The sequence below is a fragment of the Prinia subflava genome, chromosome 9 (genome assembly GCF_021018805.1).
Source record: "Prinia subflava isolate CZ2003 ecotype Zambia chromosome 9, Cam_Psub_1.2, whole genome shotgun sequence".
Taxonomy (NCBI): domain Eukaryota; kingdom Metazoa; phylum Chordata; class Aves; order Passeriformes; family Cisticolidae; genus Prinia; species Prinia subflava.
In genome coordinates this window covers 11,087,088-11,111,591 of record NC_086255.1, presented here as the reverse complement: position 1 = coordinate 11,111,591, position 24,504 = coordinate 11,087,088, and the positions used below count along the sequence as shown (strand labels likewise).

The 24,504-nt window shown below is 42.4% G+C and overlaps 1 protein-coding gene across 1 annotated transcript in view; it reads left to right on the top strand.

Moving 5' to 3' along the window:
• The window catches only part of SORCS3 (sortilin related VPS10 domain containing receptor 3), a 266,550-nt gene that overhangs the window by 213,590 nt on the left and 28,456 nt on the right, over positions 1-24,504 (top strand). The window contains exons 12-16 of the mRNA XM_063406430.1: positions 1,228-1,304; positions 1,413-1,504; positions 4,486-4,593; positions 19,947-20,064; positions 21,563-21,696. Coding sequence (XP_063262500.1) covers positions 1,228-1,304; positions 1,413-1,504; positions 4,486-4,593; positions 19,947-20,064; positions 21,563-21,696 — 529 coding nt within the window. The remainder of the gene's footprint in view (positions 1-1,227; positions 1,305-1,412; positions 1,505-4,485; positions 4,594-19,946; positions 20,065-21,562; positions 21,697-24,504) is intronic.

The window sequence follows — 24,504 nt, the reverse complement described above, 5'->3', positions numbered from 1 at the left end:
TAGCCAAGTGGAGTCATCACGCCTGGCAGGTTGCACTTGCTAGATGGATGCTTAGGAACAAGCCCTACTCATGATGCTGTAATTACAAAAGCTTTTTTTCAAACCTTTTAGGAAGCAAATATAGGCAGCAGGACAGTGAAATTCTAGGCATTGATCTAAATTGTTAGTAAATTAAGTTCTTTCCAAGCTGCCAGGGCATGGGATAAATTCTTTCCCAGTCTAACAATTAACCTTTAAAAGGCAGAATATAATTTCTGCCTTACTGCTTTGTAGATGGAAAAACCTTACCTGTTGGGAATATACACATCTGTTTCCACTAACCAGTTTCACAACAACAGGAGCATCTCACCCTGTTGCTGAATGCATTCAAGGAAAAGCTTTGTAATTTTTTCTCACAAGTGCTGGCTGCTCAAACACTTCATGTACAGTGGGACATTTCCAGCAATGATTGGAAACTTGGACACTTGGTATAGGACAGAGGTTAGATTCCTGAAAATGGAAGAATTATGTTTATTATCTAATTGTACAGCTGCTAAATCCTCTTGACTTGTTTGGGAGCTGCATTTGGTGATGTTTGAATGCATGCAGCTGGATCCAGAGGAAGAGAATGAAGGAAATAATGGAAGTGCTTTGCACAGAAAGAACAAAGTGATAACAAAATTCTTGCCTTTTTGCTCCCTTTCCTTGTCTCCATCTGTAAATCCCTGTTTGAAAATTCAGTTTCCACTTTAAAATATGGTGATACAAAATGTACACTGCTACCTTTAAATCAGCATCTAATTCTTGAGGACTTCCACTCATGAAAACACAGTGGGCTAACAAGACCTTTGAACTGAAGCAGTAGATTTATCCTCTTGAACCTGGATGTCCCTGTAGACTGACCTTCTGTGTAGTTGCCCACATCAGGTTTTCCTTACAGTCTCATCTAAAACAGTTGGTGACTCTTGCTGGTGTCAGGGAATAAAGTTAGGTAGATGGACAGAATGATATTTCCTATATCCTGAGCACTGATGAAAGCACCCTTCTGGAGTTGTGCTGCCTCCAAGAGCCAGAACTTTTTTGAAATAGCCTTGACATAATAATGTGGTTAGTTGAATTCCATGATGGTAACAGCAGAGTGTCAACCTACTTAAATTTCTAATTTGCCAGCATTAAATGTCAGAAATTTAATTAACATTTTCATTAGTGTGGTTATCCATGGAAGGATGTCTGACACTTGTGTTGCAGGCAATATTGGCTCTGAACTTTCCTACACGGACGTTGGCGTGTTCATCTCCTCTGATGGTGGCAATTCCTGGAGACAGGTATGTTTTGCACAGCAAAGGAAATCACGGAGCCTTTTGCTGTTCTCCTTCTGACCCGTCCCTTCCCAGCAGAGTGGGGCACTCATGCAGTACTTCATTTGTTTGCAGATCTTTGAGGAGGAATACAACGTGTGGTTTCTGGACTGGGGAGGGGCCCTAGTGGCCATGAAACACACGTCAGTGCCCATCAGGCACATGTGGTAAGGAAGCTTGTTACTTTGAGAGGGTGCCAGTGTCTATAAAATGAGCAGAAAAAGTCATTCTTATCTATGTTTTACAACCATTTAGGTTTTATTGATGAATATAATAATTATTGCACCTTTTTATAAATATAATGGCTCCATACATAAGCACCTACATGTATGAATTACTCTCTTTGCACTTGTAATGTACTATGAGCGTCCAGGTGGGGTTTCTTTCGTACAGACACACTCATACTAAGTCTTCCTTTGGGCTTCAGGTATTTCTGAGAGGATGTGCCTCTCTTTTCTACATTTTGTTTACAGAATTTAACATCAATCTGGTAAGACAGATAAAGGGAGAGGGCAGTAGGTGTAGATAAGGACAATGGAGATATGTTGCTAACCCCTCCAGTATTTGACTATCAATTTCCAGAGATACTGTCGTAGTGACTGATTAGAGTTGGAGGTGAAATAGAGCAAAATGATTTCTCAGTTGAAGACACTGTTTTGCTATAAATGGGTTGTAACAGTCTAAACACTAAAGATACAGCTCAAAATTATCGTCTTCTTCTCTATTGCCCCTCTGACTCCTGCACCAGTTAAACATTCTGAAATTCAGAACTAACACTTTACAGAAAATGGGTGTGTTAGCAGCACCTTCAGTCTTGGGGCTTGACTGAAAGAGGGAAATGTCTAATGGACTGACCTACCCAGCTTCTAATGTTGTTTAGAAGTGAATTAGTTAGAAACAGCTTTCAGAGACAAGATCTGTTCCTGTCTACAGTACTGGGTTGTCTCTCAACTTGATGGTGCCAAGCACATGTCTATTACTTTGCATGCAGAACAGGTAATGTGGTCTTTGCTCAAACAGGAAAAGAGAGCAACGGTGTTTGGCAGCAGTGATGAGGTGTTAAGGTCTCCTCTACCTGAGTCACTACTGTACAAAGTCCTCCAGTGAAATTGCAGTCATTCCAAATCTGGACACCTCGAGACAGGTTGACTTCAACCATTTACAAGCCCATGTTCCAGAGATGTACTTTGAGAACACTAACAACTACTTTTTCAATATGAAAAGCTTCTGGACTTTATGTTTCTGACCCGACAGATATCTCTGGGGTGACTGCAACATAGATTTCTACAAAAGTTAGAATATATTGCATTTCAGCACATTTCTTTGCCTCGTGAAGTAAAGAAATGACTGCTTTAGTCATGGTGTGATAGTGGACTGTTAACCCTGGGATGTATTGGCTCCATAGCTGGACAAACAGGAGAGCAGCAGCAGGGCAGACTCCAGTCTGTGGTGTGAAGGTGTCGGGGTGTGACTGGAAGCCTTTGATGGGTAACTCAGTTGTCATGGCTGTAATTAAAGTGCTCTCAGCAAAGAGGACATCAGGACCATGTGCCAGTCTTAAGACCAAACCAAGGATGAGCCAAGGAAGAAGTTGTTAGCCAAGGGTGGGTGTCAGTAGCAGTGTGTGCAGCAGACTGCAGCAGGTTGAGCTCTGGAAGAGTGAAAGGTAAGCTCCTTACAGAAAAAGCTGCAAGTCACATATTAACCGTTTGTTACTGTATTATTCAAGCCAGATGTAACTGCTTTAATTGTGTCTAATTGTGAAGGCATAAAAAGCACGTTACTACCAGTGCCTGCACTTACATATTTGGAAAGATTTGGTCACAAGTTGACTTTTCACAGGAGCTGACAGCTCAGTTCACCTTTGTTTGCAGAGGTTCATTTCAGATGCTCTCCTTTTACAATAAGACTCCTGAAATAGTGTGTGCAGTTCTATGAGTATCCCACCCACTCTGTTAAATGAGTAGTGATTTAGATCTGTTATCAATAAGCTCCAACAGGTTTCCTTCAAAATTGTACCCTTAGGGGCTTTGGAATTTGCTTCAGATTGCTTCAGTAGGCACCTGCTTTATGGGCAGGAGTGGAATAGATTAAAGGGTACATGTAAATCTATTAGTTCTCAGGCTGAGACGTTGTACAATAAGTTTCACGCTGGAGAAAAGAGGGGCGGATAATTGAAAAGCTGAGAGAACTTTAGCTTAGCTAATGAAGCATGCTGTTCCCCAGAAGTTGAAATGCTATTTGGAGAGATAAGCATGCAAGCAGAACGCATACAAATGCACAGGTGTATGGGAAGATACATACATTTTAATAAATAGATTTCGGGCAGATAATCTTTCTGTGTGCTGTTGTGCTCCCAGAGTTCTGTCTTAGGTGTAAATTTAACTTCCCCTTCTTTCACAGGTGCGTTCTGAGTCAGGTGAAGGTGTCTTGCTAAGTGCCCTGAGGGGCAGAGAGTTAGGGAATGGTGACTGCCAGTCTTGGCTTTCCACACCAGAGGTCTGAGGCTGGTGTAACCCATGGTTTATAATACACACTACAGTGGCCTCCTGGTCCTTTGGTGGTGTGCCAGATAGTGTCCTACCTACTTGGAGCAGGGGGATTCAGTGTCCACCAAGAGCCTCCCAGACAGATCCAGGAGCTCAGATGCCTGTGAGCACACACACAATCAACACATTCAACACACCCACAAATAAGCCAAATTTGCTTTTAAGTACTCACGGGGTAGAGAGATTGTAGCTAATGCCATATGGCATTGATACTGGATGGCCCAAAATGTCCTGTGGTGGTGAAAGCAATTTTCATGCATTCAGGCCAGGGTTGCTTATGCTGTGCATGGTGCTTCATGGCAGGTGCTATTCCAGACCTAGAAACAGGTCTTGGCAAAGCCTCTTGATCCCTTGAGGTGTGATGTACAGCTGCATAAAATATATCCATGTCCTTATTGCCAGTGTTTATGCTTTCTAAAGCTTTGATCTTTCAAAGTGCATCAAGAGCATTAATTTAGTGGGCTGGGAAATGGCAAAGATTGGTGCTTGTCTGTAAATCCAGCTGCTGGAGCTTGCAGACCTTAGCCAACATTTAATTGCTGCAGTTGCTCTAGAGTAAGTCTTTTTATGTGTATAAATGTTGTCTGCTTCTATCCCAGGGTGAGTTTTGATGAGGGAAGATCCTGGACTAAATACAGTTTCACATCAACACCGCTTTTTGTGGATGGATCCCTTGTAGACCCTGGCATAGAGACCCAGATAATGACGTAAGTACAGCAGCTCCTGTTTTAAATTGTGATGGCAGAAGGGGTGCGTGGAGAGCCCCAGGTGCCTGGTAACCTCATGATGTGCAGCTACAGATGCAGTGTTTTATGAAGGCATGGTGTTGTTTTGTGGGTTTTGCTGGTGGCCACAGGCCTGGCTGACATGTTCTTGCATCATGTGGCAAATAGATGATGGAGCCAAGCTTTTTCCACATGGAAACAGGGGCTATAGCAAGGAGAGATGGTCTCAAGCTGTAGCTTCAGAGTTCACATAGAGCAGTAGATAGATCTACTTCTCTGGAGAGTGGTGTGGCCTTGGTGAAGTTGCACCTAGTGACAACCAGAGGCCCTTTCTCATCATTACTGCTGAGATTGCACTCTGTGGATCTGATGGCCCAGGGGCTGCAATGCTCCTAGAAGTCAGAGATCTGTATGGTTGTACCCCATGCCACTCCTGTGCTTGCTCCAGTCGTGCAACATGACTGTCTTTTGAGACTGCTGGTAGATATGAATGTCTCCCAACCTTGTTGCTTGTATTGTGGGCTGTACATCCAGTTCTAGCTCAAGCTAGAAGTGTTCTCATTGTGCATATGCAGAGCTGAGCTCAGAGTAACCTTCCTGTTCTGGGGTGTAGTGGGCTATGGTTCACCCATCCCATGGAAGGAAGAGCCTGGGCTGGCACTGATGGTGCTGGGACCTTCACCCTCCCAGGAGTGCTGAAGCACTGGGTAAGGCTGGTGGAACCAGTGGAATGATGTTGGCCCAAGAACAGGGCCAGGATTTGAGTTTAACAATCAGGAAAGGAAAGGTTTTAAGTTCAAAAGCATCTTTAAGTAGTCACCCGACCTCTTGCACAAAGCAGATCAGAGCGCTGTGCTCTGGGATTCTGAGCAAAGCAAGTACAAGATGCACTGCCTTCACTGGTTTCAGAAATGCCTTCCTAGCTGTGCATCTCTGAACTGGCTGAAGCAGCTTCCTGAAAGACATCAGGAAGCAAGGTGGCCAAGGTGCCTCAGACTGAGGCACACCTGTGAAGCATACCTGCAGTGGCATGAAGTGCCTTTGGTTAAACACATCAGACACTGTTGCACCACTACAGTTCAGGGGCAGGAGACTGATTATGAATTTCATCTTGCAATCAATCTGCTTTTCCTGCTTTTCTGTATGTGCACTTAAAGTTCCTGCACATTTTGACTGCTTGCAAGAGAACAGAGATTCAGGTCAAGTTTATTTTCTTCAGTCCATCTGCATACTTATATGGCATAAATGCGTAGGTGGAGCTCATTGCTGGTGTCACAGATAGTGAGAAACTGAGTGTCACCAGTTTCTGAGGAAGCCTGGACAGTGTAATAGTTGTGTGTCTTAGACATTTCTGCTACTGATTTGAATGATTTGTGTTGTTATGCCTTTCAAAACCAGCTCTATGTCAGCTTTACACAAACAGAAGTGACCATGTGTCTATACTTGAAGTTGAGCTCAGCTGCAAGAAAGGAGCTGGGGAAAATCGTATTTTACTCTTCTAATAAATGGTCATTTGAACTGGCTTCTGTGCCACCTATGCCATGGCAGAAGAAATGTTTTGGTGCTGTAGCCTTGGAGGGCTCAGGAAAGAGTAGCCAACTCCTGTATAGCACATCCACATCTCCAGTGAGAAACTGTCTGAGGAAGGACAGGCTAAGTAATTATGGTTGTGCTTTCCACAGCAGCACTCCTATGCTTTATTCCCAAACAGTGCTGGAGCAAAACAAGGCAGCCTCTGTGTCTGTCACAGACAGCTGCTGAGGTTCTATCGGAGTAGAGGTGGTGTCAGTTCTGGCAGCATTGCTCACTTTTCCTTTATTCCAAAAGAATGCCTTGGTTTTCTTTTTCTTTCTTTTTTTTTTTTTTAAAGCAAGGTCCTTTTTTATAGAAGAATGCATCTGTGCATCTCTTGCCTTGTTATCTCCAAACATTGCCCTGTTTTTCAAAGAGCAAGACTCAACAGCATGTGATGTACCTGTGAGCCTTTTCAGAAGACTGCTGTGAGCATCCTGTTGGGAAAATACCCATGTCAATTCCCAGCTAAAGATTAGAACCTGCAACTCTCTTCACTCTGTGCATTTTTTCTGCAAATGCAATGATAATGTGTAACTTTCTGTGTTGTTTAATATGGTGTTTTTGTGAAATTCTTCATGCAATGTGTCACTTTGCAGCTGCACACACCTGCACACACACATGCAGAGAGACAGATCTGAACTCACATAAATCTGCACGTCAGCACCTTCATTGAAATCAATGGAGCTAATCAGTTGCAACTAGCTGTGGATTTAGACCATCTACTTTATAAATCAATGCAGTTTTCTTTTGAGATGAAAATTGCATTATAAATCTAAGATTATCGTTATTTATATCTCTGTAGCCTTCTGGTGGAGAATGGAGGAAGTGAGTTATCTTCCTGAATGTTGTGTATTAGGTTTGTTGAGAACTTCTTCTTTAAAATCTTTGCAGGCACATTACCATTATTATTGCCATTGCTATTGTTATTGTTATTGTTATTGTCTTTATTATTACTGTCATCATTAGCAGTTTTTAAAACCAATCTTAATAGACTGTAAAAGCCATACAAAGAAATATCACATGACACTTGCAATGAATGTTTAGAGAAAATTCTATCCACAGCATGAAAGGAACTGAGGAGGAAAGAGCCCATTTAAAAGCTGTATGGAAACCATTTCTATACAGAACACTTAAGTGTTCCTCCCAATTTAGAATTTTAGTGAACTCATCTATAAGGGCAGTGTAGGGTGATGCTGAGCTTGTGTGAACTTTGGCTGAGAAGAAATCAAAGCCTTTCAATTGCTATTTGCCACCCTCTGAACCAAGGTTACACATGGTGGTTTGGAGGTACATGGAATTCATGTTTGTGGGTAGAAACCACAAAGATTTTGAGAAGCTGATGAGAGGAGCACAGCAGTTCAGGATTTGCATCCCAAACTGGTCATAGGGTCAGTGGGAGCTCCTAGGCTTGAAGCAGCGCTGAGGCAGAGAGACCAAGGCTGTGGTCATATTTGTGTGCTGCTTAACTGGGCAGGTTAGTGGCTTTTAAAAGTTTGTCTCTCATTCTGGGAAATGCAGAATACTTCATCTAGTGGTCTCAGCTGATTCCTGTTCCGAAAGATTTCTTCCATATATTTGCATCACTGGTCTGTGTTCACCTATTTAAAAAAAATAATATTCTGAGGGGAATGTGTGTTACATAGTCATTATACTCCAAGTATTATTAAAATATTGCATTATTAACAATATTTTCATAATACTATTTTATTAAAATCAATATATCAGTAGAATGACTTTGCCAACCTTCATTTTGTGCCACATGCTGTGAGAGACTCTCTGGGCTGTAGAAAGCAGCATACAATTTTGTACCACTTCATAGCTATTAAGTGAGCTTTTTCCGTATCTGTCTTTATTGTATGAGTATCCCAAGCTTTTTGAATCCTCTGTGCTTTGTGCTGTGTATGTTTGTCCTAAACAGTCCTAAAAAACTTGTCAGTATGGTAACACTGGTAATTTGCATGAAGGGGCTTTAGATGATTCTGAATATCTAAGAGTATTCTGAATTGAGAGCTGCTTTTAGTGGGGTGTTGGACAGGATGTCTTGCAGAGGTCTGTTCCAGCCTAAATTATTCTATGATTTTGTAGTTTTGTCTGGCTATAATGCTGCAAGAATCAATTATTTCCTTACAAGCTGGGTGGGCTCTGTTAAGGACGTGGTTTTGTGATGCACAGGGAAGCATCATGAGACTCTGTGAGCTGGTCTGTGTTCCACTGCTGCCTAAGCAAAGGAAACCCACTGCCCTTCCTCCAGTCCTGGCTGATCATCTTCTGCAGTTCCTTTTGCTGTTGCTTTTGACACTTCTCTCATCTGAAAAGAGGGTCAGTTGAGCTCCTTTAGTGTAGAGCTTTTTATCAAAGCACATTGCAGTGCTTGGTTCAGGTTTGGAACACACAGGGTCCTCTAGGAAAATAACTCAAATGCATAAGGGTGGTGGGTTGGACACGTTCTCAGGTGAATGCCTAGAATGCACTAGCCTTCTTGAAATCTATGGGTTTCTAAGTTCTGTGCTGTAGCCTCTCTGTTAACCAGTATATGTTTTAATGATGTCACGTTCTGATGGGTCAGATCAAACATTTGTGGATTTACAATCCATAGGCACAGCATGCTCCTTGTCTGAGGTTGTCCAACAGGGGAAAGGAACCACACTGCATTCCCCTTATAGTCAAGTGTGATGTATCCAAACTAGTTTGCACCATTCATATCAGAGGCAAGGTGTTTTCATGGGTCCAGAGAAGGGCTTTATGTTGTTCCAGCTCTGACTCATACTTATTACCCTGCCACTTCATCTCCTGTGCTAAGCATCTCTCCAAACCTATATTAAAAGAAACAACCTTTTTGCTTCACAGCCCTGCATCATTTTAGTACAGCCATTATGTGTGTATGTGTGCAGACACTCATTTACAGATGGGGATCATTAAGTTTCTCTGTACTGGTAAATAAATATTTATGTAGACACACCCACGTGTGTATATAAATTTCTATGTAGTTCTAGGTATGTGAACTTAATGATCTCTATATATGTGTGCATGCATAATTGAGCATTAATATTTTCAGTGAGCTGAAAGTTGGTCTGTCAACATTGCTGTGGCTGCTGCCCTTGGCTGTGTGTGTTAGAAAATGTTCCTGGTTGTTAATGAATAGGGTACGACTCCTGGCCCTTTCCAACACCTTCTTGTTTATGTGGCCAGGCAGCTTTACCAGAGATGAAGTGGAAATCATTTTTTCTTTCATAATTTCATAAAATTACTAGCAGTCCATCACTGGGTGGCAGAAGAGCGAGGAAGAATGAATAAGTAATTGAGAAATGTTGGAAAACTTGAGGGTGCCAGGGGAGGTTTGAGAGGAGAAAGAAAGTACTAAGGGCACAGGCTACACTGTGTCAGACCAGAAGTCCCTGTATTTCAGTTCCATCTTGCAACAGTGATGAGTAGAGGATGCTAAATATATATATATAAAATACCAAATTATACTAAAAATATGATTACCTTATATACTTCTCACATTTATGGAGATTAACAAATAAGGAACTTTCTTGGCCAAACATGGTATTCTTTGTATTTCTAAGGTATTCACGAGTTTTCCAATTTTTGAGGGTGTTCCCTCTAAATACTTAGAAAAAGTTTTTAGCAGTCACACTATCCTGTGGCCAGGAGTTCTATGAGTTCCTCTTATTCTGAGGAGCTGACTGACATGTGGAAGACATCAGCAAAGTAGATAAAGGTATGAAGGCAATGTGGACAGATTCTGATTCACACTCAGCAGAGATTCAGCAAACTGAGTATGAGAAAAGGGCAAGGTCCAAGTTCCCACTGAGTTCAAAGTTGCATGGGAGCCAGGAGTCATTTTCCTGTCCTTTTCTGATAAGGTGATTATCATCTTTTCTCTTCTAGCAAGGCAACATCCGCTGCCCTTTGCTCAAGTCTTGCTGTTGTATTTAAAAGCTAACACAGGAAAGAAAATTGCACAGTGTCCTTGAAGTGTTCTGCCCCTTTGCCTAAAGGTAGGGAGCCATGGGTCTGCCACCTCTGAGTGGGTGTTCTGAGAAAAATTGAGGTGGAACCAGTGATAGGAAATGGTGCCTTTGCTGGATGAGGTCAGAGGAGCTTGGGTTCTCCCCCTGGCACCCGGCTTTGCCTCCACAGCCAGCACCTCTGCTTAGCAACCTCAGCAAATGAGAGACGATGGGAGTGGATGGCAAAACAACATGAGGTTGTTTTACCTAGAAGGAATTGAGGCTCTTGTACAACGTGCATGAAGAAAAGAGTCAGTGTTCCTCAATTCCCATGGCCCTAAGGTGCCTTTAAACTTCCCTGACATCAGTCTGTCCTCTTTTCACTTCACTCTGTAAGAAAAGAGCAAGAAGCTGTCTGAAAAAAACATAGATCTGCAATTCTGACTGCTGCTGAGCCACACAGAAATTTGGCAAAGAGGGAATCTGGAAGAAAGATTTCACCAGAGTTGTCTAGAAAGCTAAATCCAACTTGCAGCTTTCAGTGCAGAAAATGAGACAGGGAGCTGTTGTGCTGAAAAAGTTTGAGCACTGTCCTTATTTAACTTCATCTCCTCTGGGAATGAAGGCTGTCCATCCAGCCTATGCATTCTCTCAGGGCTACCAAAACTGCAAGGTTTTTTAAAGATGAGAGAGAAGATTTCAAAGTGTGGTTTATTCAAATTGCATGGGTAGCATTAGATAATCGAAAAGACTGTTGTCTTTTCAATTTAATTGCTGTCCCTACTAAACTCACTTTTCAGTTTTCCTTTCTTCTTCTGTTCCTTGCAATATCTGTTTGTGGTGCAACTGGCATAGTTATTGGCTATGGATTTTCCTGCAAGGCTCTGATGTGTCCTTGGGAGTTCAGTTTCTCTGTCCTCACTCAGGGGACTGTGCAGACTGCAGTGCACAAACCTATATAAGGACTCTTCATTATAGAATCCATGAAATTAAAATGAATCTGTGAAAATAATGACTGCACACAGAAAAAAAGCAAAATTTGGAACTTGATCTGAGAATGAAAATTCCAAATACAATTATTAAGAAAGGAAACCAAAGTGAATGAGAGGATATTGGCATTTGCCATAGTGAGCTGCATTCGTGTATCATCTGATCTAATTTCAAAACCTTCTGGAAGTAATGAATAGCTCGGACTTTGTGAGAAAACGATCAATCTGCTAATGGCATCAAGTGACTTTACAATGGACAAGAAAATGTGTGTTATAGGAATTCCCATTTTATCCCAGCAGATGATCAGTTTATACCCTGGAGTCAGAGAGTTGATTACCCATATCATTATCTTTGTTTGTAAGACTTAAAACCATTATTAACGACCCCAAGATTAATCAGCGTCACCTCCTCCTCCCATCTCCCTCTCTGCCAGAGGAGCAGTCTGTTTTTTAGCCTTTGGATCTCTGCATGAATTCACCTGAACAGTCCACAAGAGGCACAATATTGATGGTGCTGTAAATACTTGCAGTGTGAGCCGAGGTCTTTCTGTGGCACCTGGAAGACAAATCAGGTGATGAGAACATCTACTTAGAGTAATCTTTCTCAGACAGCATCGTGTGATTTATTTGGCTTTAGCAAAAGGATGTCTGTGACCCCAGACCAGTTCCCAGCAGTTGCACCCTGTACTTGGAAGATTCCTGGCAGCAGCCATAAGACATGGAGAAGGCATTGTGCTCTGTGGCACGGATTGTCTGTCTTTGACTTTCTGGGGCAAACATTACTGTCATTGGAGTCAAGTGCTGTTTGTGGACAGCAGATCAAGTATTATGCTAAAATAGTCAACATCATTAGTTGTATTTTGCCGGTAGGGAAGTTGAGGGAGAGCAAAGGACATGCCCGTGGCCAGTCACTCAGCAGGCTGCCATTGGCCAGTCACTCAGCTTGGCAGTAACACAGGTCTCCAGAGTCCCAGGTGGGTATCCCACTGTGCAGACTTTTCCAGAGGAGGGAGATGCTCAGTCATGTCTGTAATGCTCTGACAAGGGGATGGAGATGTGAGCCTATGCAGGGAGGAGGACTAGAGAAAGGTGAGCTCACTCGAGACAGGGATTCCCTGAAGTGAATAAAAGAAAGAAGTCCTTGCAGAAGGAGCCAGAAGGAGCTGATATATGACTTCTTTACCCTAGATAAAAGGACAAGTTGTGCCTGATGGCATTACAATCCAGATATATTCTCATCTAGAGGCTGATGTGCTTCGTTTCCTGTGCTGCTAAGTAAGGACAGATGGATCTTGGCCCTGTGCTGTCCTCCTGCCTGCAGGTGGGCTGGGCTGTATGAAGCACTCAGGCCTGATGGAGGGTGCACAAGAGGGGCAGGATGCTGTACACACATACATTCCTGAGTCTTTCACCTTTTTGTGAGAGCAAGACATGAAATATTCTGGTGCTCTGATCCCACCAACCCTCAGGGGATTGAGAAACTGCATTGCCTTAGCACCTTTCCTGATCCTGCACAAGGAAAAGGGTGGCACAGCACACCAGCTTTCTGGGAGCCTGAAGGCTCAGTGTTGGGTTGGCTGCAGAGTTCACTCTGATGGATTTTTGATCACTGAACTGAATGAATGTTGGAAAGCATCTCTCCAGAGCTTCCTCTTCTGAGCCTTCTTCTCTGATATCCAGGCAAAGCTCGTCACTGTGCTCCCTGCCACATGCATTTGGAGCTTACATATTCTAAGGAATAGCTTCCACATTTGTATTGGGCATTTCTGGCTGGAAAGCAGCTGATTCATAGGATGAAAGACTGAAATGGCTGAATGTGTTGTGTTCTCTGGCTTCTGGCAAAGCAGCAGCACTTGCCTGTGCTGAGACCACAGAACCACGAGGGGATGAAAAACTCAGATTGTTGATACCTGCCAGTACCTTTTCTAGAAGAGAGTGGCAGCATCTTCAGGTTTAAAAGCTGTCTGAAACTGGTCGTCTTTCATGAGGGCTTCGAAAAAGAGAAAGAACACTTCTGAAAAACAGCATTAAAAATTAATATGCTCCCCCATCCCCCTTCCTAGGTGTCTCATACTCCCTTTCATGTTGCTGGGATTTCTTTTGAAGCAATTGTCATGTAAAGTGGTTTGAGAACATAGGTAATAAATTTTTTAGAGACCAAATTTCAAAAGGTTTGGTTTGTCATTCAGGAAGTCCTTATTTTGATAGCACTTTCTATTCAAAAAAATAATAACAAAAATCCTTGTCTCCCCCATTGCCTTATGCAGTGTTTGTGCAGCTAAAGGGGAAATTGTGTCCAAACTGTGGGCTGCTTTGTAATTACACGTTCTGCAGATTACTTACTAATTGCACTTGGCATTACTTGCTAACTGAAGGATCATGCTGTGCCATGTCATTTGCAGTGGTTTTCCTCTTCTGCTAGCACTGTAAAGGAAATGCCCATTGAGCTGGTGAATAATACCAGGACTGTTTTCCAAAGCTGAGGGAAAGGATCTGCCATGATTGTACTGTAGGGTTTTTATTGCAAAGTTTTGGTTTTGATCTGGATTCACAGAAACTCTTTGCCTGCCCCATCTCCTCTCCAGACCTGAAATCTGGCAGTGGTGCAGCTTTTCATGACCAGTTCAATATGAATTGCTGGTGGCCAACACTTTGAATTTCTTTATTGTGGGCAACCTCAAGATGTTATGACATTCAGTTTCAGTGGAAATAAACCACATCCCTCGGATTTAATCTGCAGGAGAAATTCTGTGACATTCTTTTGAGACCCTTCTCCTTGGAAAATAGAATACAGACCAAGATTTTCTTGGAAAAATTTGTCCTCATGCAGGCTGCTGTCTGGTGTTGGTACATTCTTGATAGTTTCACTGCTGTTGTTTTTAGTATAGGTGGAAGGCCTTATACCTGAGAGGGTTTCTTTAGATGGTCTAAAGTAAACGTATTTGCACTAACTCAGAATCTAGATTCAAATGGATGGTCCATTGGAAGAAAATATATCTCTTCGTTCTAGAAAAAAAAGCACTTATTTTTCTTGCTTTATTTTGGTCCGCAGACAGAAGTACAACAGCCCTGAGTCATCACCCATTGCCCTCGGGCTACTTTTCCTTGTTGACAGGCCAGCCAAAAGCAACTGAATTAAAAGCTCCAAAGTGGCTCTTAGAAACCATATTCATTGTTTAGGAAAAAATTAGACAGTGTTTTTTGTTGGTAATTGCCTGCCTTTCCAGTGTCATCTTTCATTGTTTGTTTCCTTTGTTTTCAGCCTCTCACTCCCTGCATCATCTTGCCAGGCATGAGACAATTTAACTCTCCCTCTCCCACTCTCCCTAATTGCTGATTTGTGTCTCTTTCAATTAATTTCTGCTTCCTTGTCTCAGTCCCTTTCTATCCAATTTCCGTGGAACTAGTGACCTCTTTTAATGCCAATTCCATCTAAATCCTAATAAAATAATTTGGGAGATTACACAGCCCATTTGGTTTTCTCTAAAGCAATGATTTATGTTTAATTCATGGGGAAATAGCTCATCTATTCATAAAATCTGGTCCCACCAGCCCAACTTGCAACAGTTCCATTGCTGCTCGTGTGGTTTTGGCCCAGACAGCTCAGCTGCACACAGGAGTTTGTCTCACTTTACTGCTACTTCCTTCCACAGAGATGGATTCAGATCCAGATTTCATATCAGGCCCTCTTCTTTGTGTGAAATTGTCAGCATTTTCTTTCATTGACTCAAAGGTATAAATAACAACACACTAAAGAGGTACATCTATGTATCAAGACATTCTGTAAGTGTTCACTGAGCCAGCAACTCTAGCCATAAGCTCACCATTTCCCAGGAAATGTGGGACCAGGGTAGCCTGGATTGTGGGGAAAAATCCCAAACAAATCAAGACAATTATGAATGAGAGGATATCTGTTAAGAGTGCAGCAGTAGTACCATGTGCTTCTCTGCTGGACATCAGAAAGAGAACGAGCACCTTCAGTTATGGAGAATTACCTACTCACTGCTCCAGATCTGGGACTCCCTCTGGTTTCAGTGAGAGAAGAGCTTCCTCTCCAGGGACTAGAAAAATATAAAAAAAATAAACCAAAACCCAAACCAACACATGCTTGTTTTCCTGCCAGGAGGTGATTCTTCCAGATTGTGCTTGATAGCACTTCTTGGGTTTCCCTGTTAAATATCTACTTCTGACACTTCCTGTTGGATACACAGATGTAAATAATGAGGGATTTTAACTGAAATCAGATGGTGATCTTACTTGACTTTCTTCCTTTCTACATTCTCAAAACAAAAGTACAGATTCAGGTCAGCTGAGGTATTTACTAATTTGGGTGATTTTACTATTGGAGATTTTTTGCTTACTAAGACACTTCCTCTTCAAGAATTTTTTTTTTACAAGAAAAGGAAATAAAAATCAAAGCTGGTTTCAGGCTTTTCTAAATGAAACAGGCTATTTATGATGACACTGCAATTAGCTTTTCTCTCAGTATTATCAATTAAAGTATATGTTTGGCTCTCGTTCCATAGTTCTGGCTTTACTTTTCTGTTTATCCATCCATCTGCTTGTGTAGTTCATCTCAAAAAGATGCTGTCTACTAAGTATATTATATTCTTTTGCTTTTATTTCATTTTTAGATTTTAAAAATGCTTACAGTCTATTCTTTGGGGCCTAATCTTGTCAAAATCTGGCTTCAGAGGTCCCCAAGATATGTTGAGAGGAGCAAAATACCACCCAACCCTTTCATGTGTCTCACCTTGTTGATGTCCAGTGAAGGAAAACGGCTTCCAAAGGAGGGTGCTTTTGATGTTAGGTGTAATGAAGATTACTTTATCAGCTTCTTCCTTCCTTGGCATCTCCATTCCTGTATCTCAGTGCTGGGCACATCCCAGCAGGTGTTACACAAAAGGAGCTGTGAGGACTGGTGGAGGGAAAATCTTCCCTCTCTATCCAGACCAGACCAGCCAAGTACAGGCAGCTGCAGTGCTTGAGTGCTCCATATGATGTCCTACCAGTCTACCTCAGAAATTACAGAAGAGGACTTGATTTAGGCATGAGAATTTAGATTTTAATGCCTGGGCAGCTCATCTGAAACTGCCAGCAGGGGTAGATCCATGTGGATACAACCAATGCCTTTCCTGTGGGAGCTATTACTTGAGGAAGTCTGTTCCTCATACCAGGAGCAGGGATTGAATCTGTGGACCAGAGGCAGCTGAGTTATCTTGTGACCCTCAATTCATTCTGCTGACCTTGCAGGAATGAGCAGTATTGAATCACATGAAAAGCACAACTATCAACAATACAAGGAATGATAAGGCAAAAGCAATGTAATTTGAGCAGAGAGCACTGTAAAATGTAAAAAGCCTTTTAAAGAACTCCTGTGCAAGGTTACCCAGGCAGTGTATACCTCATTTGTAAGTTACTCTGTATTTAAAAAATTAATGAAAGACATAATTATAGCAGCATTACCAATGATCATTTCTAAAATTACTCCATCATGAACCTGTAAGCATTTCAGAATTGATTTCCATGTTTCTAATAGTTTTTCTGCAAATTAATGACATCCAGCCCTGGCAATAAAAGCCTTGCCTTGTTTCTCCAAAGAAAGGATTGGGAAGCATTTTCTGTTTTCTTAGCAATGATTTCACTGTAAGGTATGCATAGAGCCTGTTGAGAAGATGCTGTCCTATTAGCTAAGATTTTATGTGGAGCTGTAACTGCTTACTCAGAGGGATAGAACAAAATCTATGCAGTCTAAAGCCAGTAAATTACCATCCTACGTCTTAGGTTGGAGAACCTTTGTTAAATTGAGCTTAGTCAGAAGACTGACTCTATCTAAATACCATCTGGGTTCTCGTATTTATTGCTTCTCAAAAACTTGCGGATCAGACTGCTTATATGGAAAAAACAAAATATACCTTCTTTGTTGGCTTCTCAAAGCTGGACCTTGAAAACCCAGCTCTCTTCTTTTCTATCCTTGCAACAAGGAATTAAGAGCTTTCAGTTAGACCATAGTAGATCAAGTTATTGAGGTGAAACTTATAGTACCTCATTTCCATTCTCCCTGTATTATCTTGATAGTTTAGCTATGCTTATTAAAAAACCCACCTCCCTTATTTAGTGACCAAAGTAAATGGGAAACGAAGGCACATGGGAATCAGGTAAGTTGGATGAGATGGTGTCTTCAAAGCAATGTAAGGACTCAGCAACTTAGTAGGGAAAAATAAGGCCCCACCAATCTCTTTTTGCATCTCTTTCCTTGGAACTTGTTTTGTTTCTTTGCACTTGATCAGAAACCAATATGTAGGAACTGGAGCATTAAGTGCCAAGCACTTATTGATAGCTGGACACTTTAAGTTTTAAAATGTTTTGGCTCTTTGCTGTCTGCCCAACCCTCTATTGGACCTGGCCACTCAAAACAAATATGGTGGGAGAGATCATGTGCATGGCACCTTGGCAGTGATGTCATTCGTGAAACTGAGAAAGTGGAGTTCAGCTGCAACTCCTGGTTTTGTTAGTCGGGGTTTATGCCCTGTTATTGTTTGTTTAGCTCATTTTAAATATCACAATGAAGATTTTCATCCCTTTCCAGGGAAAGCTGCTTGACAGACCTTGTAACCCCACAGATCACATAGCACTCTCCTCCAGTCCTTGTATTTGCTTGTAGAAACTGGTAGAAGTTTGGAATGCACAGTGAAGTGCTCTTGCAGTGTCGCGTGGTGTTCACTTTGGTGTTGGCCAATGAAGCCTTGCTGTGGGTGGCCTTTGGCTTTGGGGAGCAGAGCTCACAGGGTGCAGGTGCTTGTTGGCTCCTCTGCTACTCTTATCTCCCTGGTCTCTTCCACAGGGACTGATTAGCCTTAAGGAGCTCTTTATTAGGAAGGGGAGGGTGAAGTAGGGAAGTTGCTATTTTAGGAATCAGGTGCTCTAGAACCATCTCTGCAGCGCAGAGGAAAACATTTCTCTCTCTGTTCACACTTCTCTAATTACATTTAGTGTAGTATTGTTTCCATCTAAATGATAGCAATTGCACACAAAGATCTGCTTTGAAATAATTTAATTAAAGAGAATCGAATGTTCTGTGCTTTTGGAATGCTAATATGTCGCCTTCCTCTTAGAAAAACTTGGGGTTTTTTAATTAATTGTCACGGAAGAATTTCAATGTCAGGATTTCTCTTTCAATCTTTTAAAAATAGATTTAAAAATTAAGTAACTCTGATGATTTCTGTAAACCACAAGGAGACCTTTTGCTCTCCTGTTGGACAGTTAGCTAAGGGACAATTTGAGGAGCAAGATTTTCCTTTTAGATGCATTGATTTGCAAAGTGTTGGATTTCTCCTACCCTGTCCTCTTTTGGGTTTAGGCCAATGTTTCTATTTCTCTCTTAGTTTGCTGTATTTTCCATGTAACAAGCACCAAATCCTACACTGGTATAAATCTGCTGGACTAAATGATTTCTGCCTGCTGCACTGCTGCTTTGCAGGGACTGATGTTTCAGTCATGCAGCACAAACAAGGTTGTATGTGCAGAAGCAGCTGCAGTGTAAGAGCTGATGGGATGTACCCAGTGCCAAGGAAAAGTGGGGAGGGAAACTGCAGTTGGAATTCCTATTGAATAGTTTTGGAGGCTCTCTGCAGCCCCCCACCATGCTCCTTCCCATTCCTCCCTTCTCCCTCCTGCTCCCAGTGGGTGCTCTGGCATTGGTACTGCTTTGGTTTCTGTGGGTTTGTCTTGGCCCAGGGTGTGATTTCCCTGCTGAGGAACAGGAATTGCAGCTTCTCCTGCAGCATGGCCTGAATGCTGTGGTGTTTCCTGTCACTAACACCCTGCAAATAGGACAACACTGAGAATGGTTCTGGACAGCCAGCAACAATCTACCTAATAAATCCATTCTACCAGACAAGTCCTTCCCCATTTGCTCACTTCTAGCCTGAACCCCTTGTTCATGACAGCACACAGGTTCTTCCTGTATCATCTCCTTCCTGCTTGTCAGCTTTGTGGAGCTTCTGTGTGAGGCAGAAGGACACAGACAGGTGTCCACAGCAAACCCACCACTTCATACTCTCAGATACTGCCCACCCACCCACCTTTGTCTCCCTGATCCCCAGGAGCTGGGACAGGTCTCCAGGGGAGAGCAGGATTGATTCCTGCGTGGTTGCTGTTTCATGGAGAACAGCACAGTGCAGAGCAATTCTGGAGCAGACTACGGAAGGAGTGAGAGGAGAGCAAAGCCAACAACTCTGTATGATTACAGTGTAAACCAAGATAAACTAGAATAAAGAATGGCAGCACACTGGGGACACAGCAGGATCTGAATTATGTCAGTGTGGGGAAGTTTTGTCTTCTGCTTCTCTTTTGAGTTCACAGGAAAATTTGTAAATCTTGTCTTTCTCCCTCTTTCTTTGTTAGTCTGGAATAATTAGAACTAGAATATTTAGAATCAAAAATTTTAATCTCATAGGTGGCTTGGGTAAAAATGTAGGTTAGTGAAAGACTTGGAATAATGAAAAAATAAAATTCTCTCTCCTCTAAACATTGCAATAAGGGTGATTAGGCTTGGGTTCCATTTTGCTGCATGCTGGGGTCAGGGGAAGACCTTCCAAAACAGGCTGTGTATGAGGTGTCAGGAAAAGGCCAAACACTCCTTGGATGTTGTAAGGACAGGAAAACATTATTCATGACTAAATACCATTTTCTGGCATTAAGCTCCAAGACTGTGTATCTTTTTCTGTGGCTCAGATTTATGAGAAGTTGTTTGCTGAATGGAGGTGTGAGTCTGGCTGACTCTGGCTCTTTCCTTTCTTTTGTCTCCCACGCTCAGAGTTTTTGGGCACTTCAGTCTCCGCTCTGAGTGGCAGCTGGTCAAGGTGGATTACAAGTCTCTCTTTGGCCGCAGGTGCACCAAGGAGGACTACCAGACCTGGCATCTGCACAACCAGGTACCCCTCTCCCTGGGAGGGCATGGAGGGGGCTCCTTTTCCCTTGCTTGGTGTTGCCAGGTGGGAATGCAGTTGTTCTTTACAGCCAGGCATATGGATTTTTTTCTTTTTGCATCCCTTGAAGAATGTGCATGAATAAACATGGGGCCAGGCATCTATGGGCAGGTTCAGGAGATTACCTTCTATTTTTATGAAAATAATCCATTGCACCTTTTTTGGCCTCAGTGCTTAGGGCAGTGTAAAACTACACCTTATGACTGAATTGTGGATGACACTGAATTTGTTGTAGCTCGGTCACTGACTCATGATGATAATTTTGTTTCCGTTTGCTTCTTATTTCCCCTACTCAAAAATGAAAATAAAAACATTTATTCATCCTGCAGATCCTGCAGGTATCTGTAAAACTCTTGAATATCTGTAAAACCCTTGAATATGAAAACCTCTGAATAAAAGACACCAGAGAAAACCACATTATTTCATTCTACTTAAGGATACGTGCTTTTGCTTATTTTCATGGTGGATATCTTTAGGTCCTGAAGTGACTATAACTGGGAGGTCAGTAACCCCTGCAGGTTACTCATGGGTTACTGGCCACCAGTATGATGTCCCACACCCTGCAGGGTAACAGAACTAGGGCCAGAACCACTGGCACTGTGACATTCCTGAATGAAATCCATGAATGAGAAATGAACATTAATTTGGCAAGGATAAGATAACTGAAGTCTGAGAATGGAATAAATGAAAATAGTTTAAATGAAAAAAAAGAGAAGACATATGTGTAACCATGCAGAAATCTCGGGAATCACTTTTAATAGGCAAGAGAAGCATTTCAATTAGGTATTGTCTTTTTTCTTACTTCTGTGCAGGCAAATTATTTCTGCAAAATAGAAAATTCTATTTATAGACACTCACCTAGATATCAAATGGGTTTTTTTTAGATTAGCTACTCCCAGTGGTGTTCTTGGAAACCTTTGCATTCAAAAAGCCAAGTGAATCACACCATCAGAATTGTCTAAAACAAAGCCAGCTCTATCACAGAAAGAGCAAGGAAGTTGAACTCTATGTTCCACACCTGGATTTTGTCCTCTGCCCTGGGATTCAGGCCTGGGCACTTGCTTCTGCAGTAGATTTTATTTGACATATGGAAGAAACCCTGGACTACACCCACATTGTCTTTTCAGGATAATTCATAGGACTAGATATTGGTGGATGCCTTCTGAAACGTGACATAAGTGAGTGTGGTGGCTTGGGCATCCAGGAATTTTGGGCACATTGTCATTGGCATCCCAGCTCAAGGCTGAGCCCACTGTGCTCATGAGTCCTCCCAAGGAGACTTTTGATTTTTCAAAGCCACAAGAGAGAGCAGGACTCTAACTTCCACCCTCCCAGAGATAAATGCTTGTTTTCATTGCCTTCTGTGTCTTTTGAAGAACTGTTTCCTTTAAGACCCAGCTGCCACTACAACTGTGTTTCTCCTCTTTTTCCTTGACCAATGAAGGGGGAGCCTTGTGTCATGGGAGAGAGGAAGATCTATAAAAAACGCAAGCCTGGAGCCCAGTGTTCCCTAGGTCGGGACTATTCCCAAACTGTGGTGTCTGAACCGTGTGTCTGTGGCCAAGGAGACTTTGAGTGGTGAGTATCTGACTCTGGGGACTGGTGCAGGGGCTGTGCTTCTGTCCTGAAATACTGAATACACCCAGACAGAAAACCTTGCAGAGGAGCTGGGTCTCGTGCAGCTTTTTGGCTGTGATCATACCGTACAGCACAAGTGTGACCCCCAAACCTGCTGAGTGAAGGAGGCTTCCCCTTCATCTGCAGCAAATATTTGTTCATCTCCATGAGAAATCCAAGCCTGGAATTCAAAAGCAAAATAATTGCAAGTACTGATGGACATTTTATGTCTGTCATTCCAGAATAATGACAGCCACCACTTCTCTGGTCCAAAATATATTGCTTTCAGAAGGAGGGTATTTCTCTGTCCTCACTCCCAAGGTCATTGACTTCTTAGGGGGCAAGCCAGCAAAACATGCACATTTTTATCATTATTCCTTTGAATAGCTGGGAACAGTTTATTGCTTCCTAACAATGTTTTATTGAGAAATTTCTGAAAGGGCTTCTGTGACATGACTGTACAGCCCACCCTTGTCAGATATAACTACTTGTTTTGCATAAATATTGGTGTTTCTAACTTAATGGGACCATAATTTTCAAATTGCTTTAAGGTCACTTTGAAAGCAGCTTAAAAATAAAGCAGGGGAAAAAATGAGACACTGCTTGCAATTGCTTGACAATCAGAGATAGGAGATTGGAGAATGCATGTCAGGATCTCTGCACAAGGAATTCCTACATGGCACCAGTGATAGGCAATATTTCTATAATTTAAGACTGTCAATATCTGTGATGTTTGAGCTTAAATGATCAGAATGTAATTCAAATGGAATTCAAAATACTCTGAAAGTTGATCAGCTGAGAAAACATTTTAATCTTTATAGTGTTCAGGATCAGTGTCTGACTCGGTACTGGTGTTATTCCTGAACAATTCACCTACCTTCAAATACTTTCTGAAGAGGTGTGAGGCCTGAGATCTGTACATTTATTTGGACTTAGGCTCACAACTGATACTCACAGTTCTCTTTTAGAGCATTGACATAGTAAAATGCAGCAAAATTAAGAAAAAAATATTCACCAAAGTATTTCCTTGAATATTGTAGTCGTTTGTCTTTAAGAGGGAGCCAAGGATATAGAACAGAGATTTTCATCTGATCTGGATGGGTGTTTAATTTGTTCCTGCTGTCAAGATTACATCTGAGACTCCATATCTTGACTCATGAGATCTCTCCCCTTCGTTCTCATGGTGGGAACATGCAGGACAAGCTATCTTGCCTTGCACTATCTGCCCTTGGCACTGGCACAGGCCTCTGGGGTGAATCCAGCACCATTCTCCAGACATGCTTATGAATTATTTTGGTTTTTCTTCCTTACCTTGTCTTTTCCTCACCCACTTTATATTTTCACAGTGAAGTTTGTCTTTTCCAAGCTGTAAGTGGAAAACTGTGGTAGCTAAATTGGCCTCAAATGCTGCCTTGAAAAGATCAGAATGCACCTTTTTAATCACTTGACAGGTTCCTTGCATGCATTCAGTCTCCTTTTTGCCTAACTTTCCCCCTAATATGAGAGGATATTGCTGTTAAACATTTCAGTCCTGCAGAGGAAATGCAATTAGAGGACAACAAGCTGGCTTTTGTTTCTGACCCTGCACTGCCAACAGAATTGTTAACTGGCTTCCAGTTGCAAAATTGTTATAGCTGGTGATGGAGAATCAGAAGAAGCTTTATGGTGAATTTTGATGCTACTCAGCAGGGCTGACTGGAAGAATGTGTGAGACAGTCCATTTGAGGAAGATACTGGCAGTGCTGGAAATGGGGCACCGAGCTTGATTATTTTACAAGTGGTGTTCAGAAAGGAAGAGTGGACTCATCTGCTCTGATTTGTGATGTCTAAAGGGTGACACTGTTGCTTAGTCTGTGTCAAGAGGCAGGTCATTCCAGAATATATCCTAGATTCTTCTACCTTCCTTGGGATGTCGGTATGAGGAGGGGAGGTGCTGACAAGTGCTTTTTCTCTGCTCACTAAAAGGTGGATAGGACAGGTGAAAGGACAGCTCCTACTTTCACCTGATGCTCTTTCAAGAAAATGTGGTTCCTTCTCAAGGAAAAGTGTCCACTCTTCTGTCTGGGCTGACAGCTGCCAGTTGTTCTTGAGAGCACTGGCTGGTCTGTCCCTGGTGTGGAACTGAGCAGGTCCTGTGGGGTGTCAGGGAGAGAGGGAGGTCAGCAGCCAGGACTGTGTGAGTACAGTGACCAGCAAGCCCTGGCAGACGGGTCCTCTGCTTCCCCAGGAAGGTTTGGAGCTGGTTCTGGCCTTGGAGCAGCCCGTGGCACTTGCTGTGGTGGCACTGGCTTTGAGAGCTGTGGGGATAGGACAAATAACTGCAGGAGCCCTTCAGCACAGGCTGTGAGGGCTGTGCTCCCTCCCTTTGGTCACAGTGCCCTTGCCCCTGGTGGCCTCATGGCTGCAGTGCTGTTCCCTGCAGTTAGATATAAGGCTGATCTAAAATTCAGGGGCATAAATCATGATTATGCCCCAGTTCAACAAATCCTTATGAGTCAAGATCAGGGGTGACTTCTGCCAACCCCTGCAGTAATTTCCAGAAGCAAATCCTGGCCTTTCTCTAACAGAGAGAATGGCAGAAGGCTCTCCTAAGTGGTATTAAAGTGCTCGCTGAGCTTTCTTTTCCCTCCTCCTGCTTCTTTATTTACTCTGTCAAGATAGCTTTCCTGAGAAAGACAGCACAGCAGCTGGACTTGATTATTTCCTTAACTTATGCAAACCCTGGGGCTTATGAGAGGGAAGGTGGGCAGCATGTGAGGTTTTAATATA